General features: G+C 46.8%; 1 protein-coding gene across 4 annotated transcripts in view; it reads right to left on the minus strand.

The window, feature by feature from the left end:
* Positions 1-4,263: 4,263 nt before the first annotated feature.
* LOC114586949 (peptidoglycan recognition protein 1-like) overlaps positions 4,264-8,421 on the minus strand; it is a 32,452-nt gene continuing 28,294 nt past the window's right edge. For all 4 annotated transcript variants that reach the window (XM_028710822.2, XM_077920386.1, XM_077920384.1 and 1 more), the window contains one exon: positions 4,264-4,734. In XM_028710822.2, coding sequence (XP_028566655.2) covers positions 4,553-4,734 — 182 coding nt within the window. In that variant the 3' untranslated portion in view covers positions 4,264-4,552. The remainder of the gene's footprint in view (positions 4,735-8,421) is intronic.

Raw genomic sequence — 8,421 nt, forward strand, 5'->3', positions numbered from 1 at the left:
CTCCCCTGGCGTCCTCGCTGGCCCAAGTAGGACTAATTCAGCCAGCTAGCCCTGGTGACTATCTAATGCTTATTAGATGGATTTCTCCCAAATTGATTTCTGAACTTTGAATTTTATTGTTATTCATGTTTTTATACTGTATTTTATGCTACTTATACAATTAAGTGTTTTAAATTTGTTGTTAGCCGCCCTGAGCCTGGTTTTCTGAACTGGGAAGGGTGGGGTATAAATAAAAAATGTTGTTGTTGTTGTTGTTGTTGTTGTTGTTGTTGTTAAATTGTCTTCCTCTTCTCTGGGAGGTTCAGGCTGGGGAAGCGATCTCCACCATTCCTCCCCTGTCCAGTGCCTGACAGTCGGCCACTGTGGGAACAGGATTCTGGACTTGATGACAGCTTTGGCTTAATCCAACAGGGTTCTATCTAGACCAGCCTTTCTCAACCTGTGGGTCCCCAGATGTTGTTGAACTACAACTCCCATCACCCCTAGCTAGCAAGGCCAGAGCTCAGGGATGATGGGAGTTGTAGTCCAACAACATCTGGGGACCCACAGGTTGAGAACCGCTGATCTAGACAAATTCAAGGAGAATGGAGCTACCAGTGGCTATGTCAGAGTCAGCCTCTGAATAACACCACTTGCTGGGGGATGCATCCAGGGCAGATCCTGTGTACTCAGATGCCACTGAGTTCAGTGGGGAGCTCACTCCCTGTTAATTGTGTATCAGATTGCAATCTCTGAGCTGTCAACCGGGAAAATCCAGGAGAGGCAAAAGGAAGAACTTCTTCACACAACACATACTTAAAGTGTGCAATTCACTCCCACAAGATTGAGTGATAATGGCCATCAGTTTGGACAGATTTGAAAGAAGGACTGGGCAGATTCACAGCTGTCAGTGGTTTCAGGTTACCTCCAGTGTCAGGTGGTATATGCTTCTGAATACCAGTTGCTCGGAGCTGCAAATGGAGAGAACTGCTGTTGCACCCAGGTCCTGCTCGCCAGTTTTCCCTGGGCATCTGGTTGACACTCTGAGAAGATGATGCTGGTCTAGATGGGCCTTTGGCCTGATTCAGGATGGCTACCAACCCTTTAGGTCAGGCATGTCCAAAGTCTGTTTCAGGGGCCTAATCCAGCCCCTGTGGCAGTACAGTGGTACCTCTGGATATGAATGGGATCCATTCCGGAGCCCTGTCCGCATCCTGAAGTAAACGCAATCCATGTCTGCGCGTGCACAGGTCGCGATTCGCTGCTGCCGCGCATGCGTGTGATATCATTTTGACCGTCTGCGCATGCGTGAGGGGTGAAACCCGGAAGTAATGCATTCTGTTACTTCCGGGTCGCCACAGAGCGCAACATGAAAGCGCTCAACCTGAAGCAACTTCAACCCAAGGTATGACTGTATATGTCCTAAAAAAATCTCAGCAACTTCAATCCTAAAAAAAGCTCAACTTTGGTTGGTCCTCACGCATGTTCACTTCATCAAACTTGCTCCTCTTTTTAAAAAGTTTGGGCACCCCTGCTTTGGGTAATTGCTTCCATTATCCAACTGCTGTTATCATCTCCTGACATCCATGTGGAATTAACCCTTCTCCAACATAAGCTCATTAAGTCTCTGTACTGGAGGCGCCAGCTTGCAAGGGTGATTAGGGGTCAATGTTGCTCGTGTGATGTCCCGACGTCACACGTGTGACGTTAGTACATTGGGAGGAGCCACGAGTGGAGACAGATGTGGTAGCCCTGCAGCTTCAGTGGTGTGATGGCCTGAGACTCGGGCTCGGAGCTGGAGGAGTCTCAGTCTGCACCGGATCCTTGGCCTCAGGCAGCATCTGAACCGAGTCTTGGGCCTGATTCTGAAGAGCCCCAGTCTCCACAGGTTCCCCTGCAACAAGCACCAGCTGGGCTGAGTCAGGGGCCTGAGCCTGCCCTGGCTCCAGATGCAGGGATTACCTCGTTGTCCTCTGCTGGGCAATCATGTACAGCTGCTCTACTACCAATTGGGTCAGGAGAGGCTGAGGCGGCCCCTGGGTCTAGTAACCCACCGACGTCTCCCGAGCTGCAGAGACTCAGGTCTGAGAGAAGGAGAGACCTGAGTACTCGCAGGAGGAGTGCTCGCCTTCAGGCGAGACAGGGAGGTGAGTCGCCGGGGGATCAGGACTGGCTGTTACCCTGACAATGATAAAAGGCTGCCGCACCCCGCCCCAGGTTGCGGGAGCAATATTGCTGCTTGCTGGAACCTGCCTGAGTCCCTGTGCCTGACCTTGCCTGGTTTCCTGCCTTGACCCTGTCGGACTGACTCCTTGCGGAATCCTTGGATTTGGGACTGGACCTGGACCACATGGCTCTGGTTAACTCCCGGGCCCAGCACAAGTGGCCAGTGGCTTCTCCTTTGCCTCCTCCTGGTACTGCCACTGGCAGGAGGCTGCTTTGACTCTCCTTCCCCTCCGTGGAGAAGGAGGGCTCAGCCACTGGAGCCCGCACTGCAGTTGGCTCCACACTTCACCTCCGCACTTTTGGAACACTGGGGGGCGGGTCCTGGCTTCAACCCCCAAAATATGCGAAATGGACCCAGCCCCCTGGAGCTGGCCCTCTGCTTTGTATTCTTCTATGTGATAACCCTTCACTGCTCCTGAATACCAGCAGGACACGACTGGGAGAGGGCTATTGTTGACGACAGCATGAAATCATGAATCATACTGGGCTAGATTGTCCTGACTTCACAGGGCTGTTGTAGCGATAAAGCAGAGGGAATGGCTTTGTTCACTACCCTTAACCCCTAGAGAAAGGGTCATCTTAGGAACATAGGAAAATGCCTTATGCTGTGTAAAGCCATTGGGTCATCTCTCCCAGGTTTCAGGCAATTCCCGCCACACCTGGAGTTGTTGGGGATTGGACCTGAGACCTTATGCATGCAGAGCAGGCGCTGTTCCACTGAGCTACAGCTTTTCCTGAGTGTCAGGAATGAGCCAGCTCAAAGCGAAGGGTTACAGCCAACTGCAGAAAGCAGCCAGGAACAGGGAGGCTTTGATGTTAGTCAGGCAGGGGAGAGCCGGCAGCTGCAGAAATCAGCTCTTCCTGACCTTGACGGGTGAGCTGATAAGGCAGTAGCTGAGAGCAGGCTAGAGCACAGCCAAAGCACGCTGGAAGCTCAAATGGGCGCGAATAGACAAGGAGACAGTTTGTTGGAAAAGGAAGAGTTGGGCACTAATCTAATCTCTCCAAGGAGTCAGCAAATGGGAGGGCTTCTAGACAGGAAGCAAAACAAACGGTGCAAGGGGTGTCGTTTCAATATATTCTGCAAATGCCGGAAGCAATCTTCAGAAGGTTCATCATGAGTAATGATGCAGGAGGCTTTCTTAGAGCTGTCCGGAGCTATCTGTTTGCTTTTGCAATAAATCCTCCTTTTTAATTATCTACGCTCCCTATATTATCAAGCTGGGAACCTGGACTCCTGATGCTTAGCTGCAAGATGCCCATTACTTCTCCCAAGAGCTATTTTCTGGGGGGCGGGGGGGGAGGATGACAGAACTCACCACGAATGCCTCTCATGTTCTCTTACAATGGCAATGCCGCCTGCCTGAGAGGTACAGGAACTGAGTTCCAGTGAGTTCTGGCTGAAATAAAGCCCTGCATGTCCCACGCCCAACCCAGGCTGTTTCCTCTCTCAGAATTAAGCAGAGCCACAGATTCCAAAACATTCTGTACATCTCTTTATTTACACCACAGCAATGTCGATTCTAAGCTCCCCCTTGTGGAATTCGTGTGTAAATATATTAACATATTAACCATGATGAATATATTAACATATTAACCTATGTTAATATGTTAATATTAACATATTAACCATGATGAATATATTAACATATTCACCATGATGAATCCCAACCATCTAGAGCAGGCACGTCCAACTCCCAAGAGACTGTGATCTACTCACAGTATAAAAAAACTGGCAGTGGTCTACCCATTGTCATTGGAGGATGGACCAGAGTTGCTGAGCTTTTTTTAGGGAGCCAAATGTGTTGTTTTTTTTGGGGGGGGGTTACAAATCACCAGGGGACAAAAGATCAACCAGGATCAACCAGGAACACCCCGCGATCGACCAGTAAGTCGTGATCGACCTGTTGGACATGTCTGATATCTGGAACGCCCAAATCATATATGCTCAAAGCAAACTCAGTCTCGTTATGTTGCCAAACCGCACTGCACACATGCAAGAGGGAGACACCAGCAGGTTAAGGGGGACGCCAAAATTAGCAGAAGTGCAAAAGATCATTAATGAGAGAACCGCTAAGAAGAGTTTTATTTAAAAACCTAAAAACAGCACAGTACGTACCTGCTGAGCATGCATAGCGGCCACTGAACAATGAGTGTCTTTTGGAGAGAGGAAAGGGAAAACAGGGGAATGGTGAAATGAAATATCCTGGTGAAAGGCATGTCTTAATGGATGGAAACCTCAACAGTTGCAGTCCAGACTGTGGCATTTTGTTGTAAGGTCTCACTTGGAGCCGCTCTCATTCCTCTCTAACACTTCCAGCACTGCAGCAGATGAGTGAAGAAGTCTTCAGTTGTGCCTGTAATTGGGCCACTTGGAAATTTCCGAACGGATCGGCTCTCCGGGAGAAACAAGATTACTGACGTCGCTGTGGGCTATTACGAGGTAATCTGGAGACAGGTACCCGACCTTGACAGAGAAGTCAAGCAGGCATTTCAAAGCTTTCCACGCCGCTTGGTTGGGAGACCTCTCTGGAAGAGAAAAAGATGGTGGCATGAGACTCCAGAGTTTTTACAAACACACCCGTTAGCTATGCAAAATTTTTTTTTTTAGGAGCATAAGAAGAGCCCGCTGGATCAGGCCACATGCCCATCTGGACCAGCATTCTGTTCTCACAGTGGCCAACCAGATTTCCCTGAGAAGCCACTGGTCTGATCCAGCAAGGTTCTAAGTCCATTTTCTAGTATCCTATATCACAGTAGCTAGCCAGACGTCTCTGGTTAGCCCACAAGCTGAAAATGAGTGCTATAGCGCTCTTCAACTCTTGTTTCCCATTGACCAGAGGTGGACCACAGACATAGATGTTGATAGCTTTATTCTCCATGAATCTGCTTAATCTCCTTTTCTACAAAGGGACTCAATAGATCTATGTGAATGGACTCAACGCTCTAGAACATTCTAGAATGTCTCCGACCATGCGCCATGTTTTCAGAGCACACATCTGGAGGGCAGGTGGGGGAAAGCAGGGGTGTTGCATCAAAGCCTACAGTGGTACCTCAGGTTACATACGCTTCAGGCTACATATGCTTCAGGTTACAGACTCCGCCAACCCAGAAATATTACCTCAGGTTAAGAACTTTGCTTCAGGGTGAGAACAGAAATCGTGCTCTGGCGGTGCGGCAGCAGCAGGAGGCCCCATTAGCTAAAGTGGTGCTTCAGGTTAAGAACAGTTTCAGGTTAAGAACAGACCTCCGGAACAAATTAAGTTCTTAACCTGAGGTACCACTGTCCTTCAGTTTCTTCTGTGAAACAAAAACTGGAGAACATTCACTTCTAAAAGATTGCTCTGGAGCAAGCTGACTCTTTCACACACATCCAGGCCCAATTTAGGAATGTGTCACAAAGCAACCTTTGACTTCAGAGGACCAACACCCTCCCCTTGAGGACAATGCAAACTGTGTTCCCTTGAGAACCTCCCAAGAGTGGCATTCTTCCAGAGATGCCTCTGCACCATCCCATACAAAGCATGCAGTCCAAAGGGTGAGGTCATAAGCGAACATAAGCCTGGCTGCTGGATCGACCCAATGGCCCCATCTAGTCCAGCATCCTGTACCCACAGTGGCCAACCAGATGTTTCCATGGGAAGCCTGCAAGTGAGACAACAGCAACTCCCCCCATTCAAGATTTCCATCAACTGGTTTTGAGATGCTTACAGCCTCCAACATGGGTAAAACATAGAACAAAATAGAATTTTATTATTACGGTCACAGACCAGTTCCGGGTCACTTACAATATCAGGAAACTCATAAAACACAACAGGAAAACATTAAATTGCAATTGGGTATAACAGAGACAATTCAGATATAGTGGCAGTTAAAAAAATATGTTAAATCTTGATCACTAAAATATAACATAAAATTGTCATTTAAAACCTTAATCATTTTGGTAGTACAGCTTGTTCCCTAAGTTTTATGGCAGCCTTACAAAGTTACCCAGTTGCAAAGTGACCGTGGAGGCGAGTTCATGTCTGAATCCCTCCAAGTTTGGTTGAAAAAGCGTGGTATTAGTCACCGTAAATCGTGTCCTTTTTCGCCTGAAGAAAATTCAGTTGCAGAACGCAAGATAAGATCTTTACAAACAATGCTAGATTCAATGCTATGTGATTCTGGCCTATCCAGGAAGTATTGGGGGGAAGGAATTCTGTGTGCTAACTACATACAGAACAGATTGTTTCATTCTGCCATAAACAACACCCCTCATTTTTTGCTTTATGGAAAAAAAACCCTTTTTGGACCATGTTAAAACTTTTGGTTGCTGGGCTTGGGTTCACATCCCAAAAGGACAGAGAAGGAAAGGAGAGCCCAAGGCAAAGAAACTTAGGTTTGTTGGCTATCAAACTTGGTCAAAGGGGTATCGTTTTGCACTAGGGCGTGGCAGAGTTGTAATATCAAGACATGCAGAGTTTTGTGAGCAAGATGGTTGGGTTCGTTTACATGGAAATTCAGAAGTTGTGTTATCTTCTGATGATACAGATAAATTTGTGAAATCTGAGGAAGAAAAGCCACAAATTAAAGAAAGTTCTGAAAGTGACAGTGATGAGGATTCAGGGGATGAGGATCCCAGTACACAATCTCCTAAAGCTGAACCAATTTCTCCTGAGCAGGATAAATCAGAAGGGGAAGATAGTTCAGAGGGGGAGAGTGTTCAAGTTAGAAGGTCACAAAGAAGCAATAAGGGGGTACCTCCAGAAAGGTTTACTATACAAGAAGCTAAAACTGTTGATGTGAAAAAGGAACCTCGTGATTATGAGGAAGTTTTAAAGTTACCACACCAGGAAATAGTAAGGTGGAATTATGTAATGAAGTAAAATTTTATGTTCAGATCCTCAAGGATATAAACGTACAGTGTAATTATCCTATTCAAGTTATGGAAGATAATCAAGCCGTAATAACTTTGTCTGGGTCTGACCTGTTTAGAAACAAATCAAAGCATTTGGAAATTAAATATCAAAATGTAGCTGAAAATGTAAAACAGAACCAAATAATGCTGAAGTATTGTGAAAGTACACAAAATGTGGCGGATGTATTTACAAAAGCATTAACTTTTGAAAAACATGCACGACTGGTAGCAAAGTTGGGAGTTGCTGTGTGTGATATGTAAATATGTTCTGTTCTGTTTAAAATACTATTGTTTCTGTTTGAATGAGAGGGGGTGTTAGAGGACATTCGGCACAGAAACACGTGTGTATACCTTTAAGAAGTTTCTGGGATTAATTGGCTGCAGGTGACCGTTGCTATAAAGGAAAAAAGCTGAGTTTGGTTGCTTGCCTGCAGGAATAACATCCACCAGAGTTTGTGTTTATTTGCTTAGTAATAAAGTCTTCGTTTTAGTTTGGGTTTTTACACCTACGTCTCCTGGAGTCACTCTGTCCTCTGCCACCGGCTGGAAATCCCCCTCCAACACGAAGTTGGTCACCCTTAGCGTGATCTCTAGATCCTTGTCCTCTACCAGCAGTTTTAGACATTGAAATTCAGACCCATTTGGAGATTTTTGTGTAACAGGAATGATAAATACCTAGCGTATATCCCCGTGGAAACGGCAGCGCAACAAGACATGAGAGACAGTTTCTACCTCCATCAAGCCACAGGGGCAGACTCGTTCCGCGTATGGTTTACCCTCGAATCTGCCCTGCATTAAGGCAGATGGCAGCACGTTGAATCTAGCGAGGGTAAATGACCGTCTGTATTTGGGTATTTGTGATTTTGACAAGTAATTTGCTGGGGTAAATCCTCTCCCATTATCTTTTATTGCTTTTATTCATCTCGCTCACATGGCATTGCAGTTCCACATCCCAAATTCGTTGGCGGATTATTGCTCTAGCTTTCTCATAACCTACAGCTATCAGGGCCTGTGGGGAAAACCCCAAGCCTCTTAGCTTTCCATGCCGTGTAGCTTTCCATTTAGGTTGGTAGGAATCCAGTTAAGGGCGCCAACCCAACAGGGATAAAACAGGGGTAAAACATAGTCATTGTGGCTTGTAGCCACGGAGAGCCTTCTCCTCCATGATCCTGCTGGAGATGTTTGTCATTCTGAGTCTCAACGGTGGTGACTCTTTGTGGGTCATTTGTGGGAGCATCAGCTTGAGGAGGAGACCAGGAAACCTCCAGATTTTGCTGATCTACAACTCCCTGGCCACTGGGCAGTGCTATGTGCGGCTG

This window comes from Podarcis muralis, chromosome 16 (assembly GCF_964188315.1).
Source record: "Podarcis muralis chromosome 16, rPodMur119.hap1.1, whole genome shotgun sequence".
In the NCBI taxonomy this organism is placed as follows: domain Eukaryota; kingdom Metazoa; phylum Chordata; class Lepidosauria; order Squamata; family Lacertidae; genus Podarcis; species Podarcis muralis.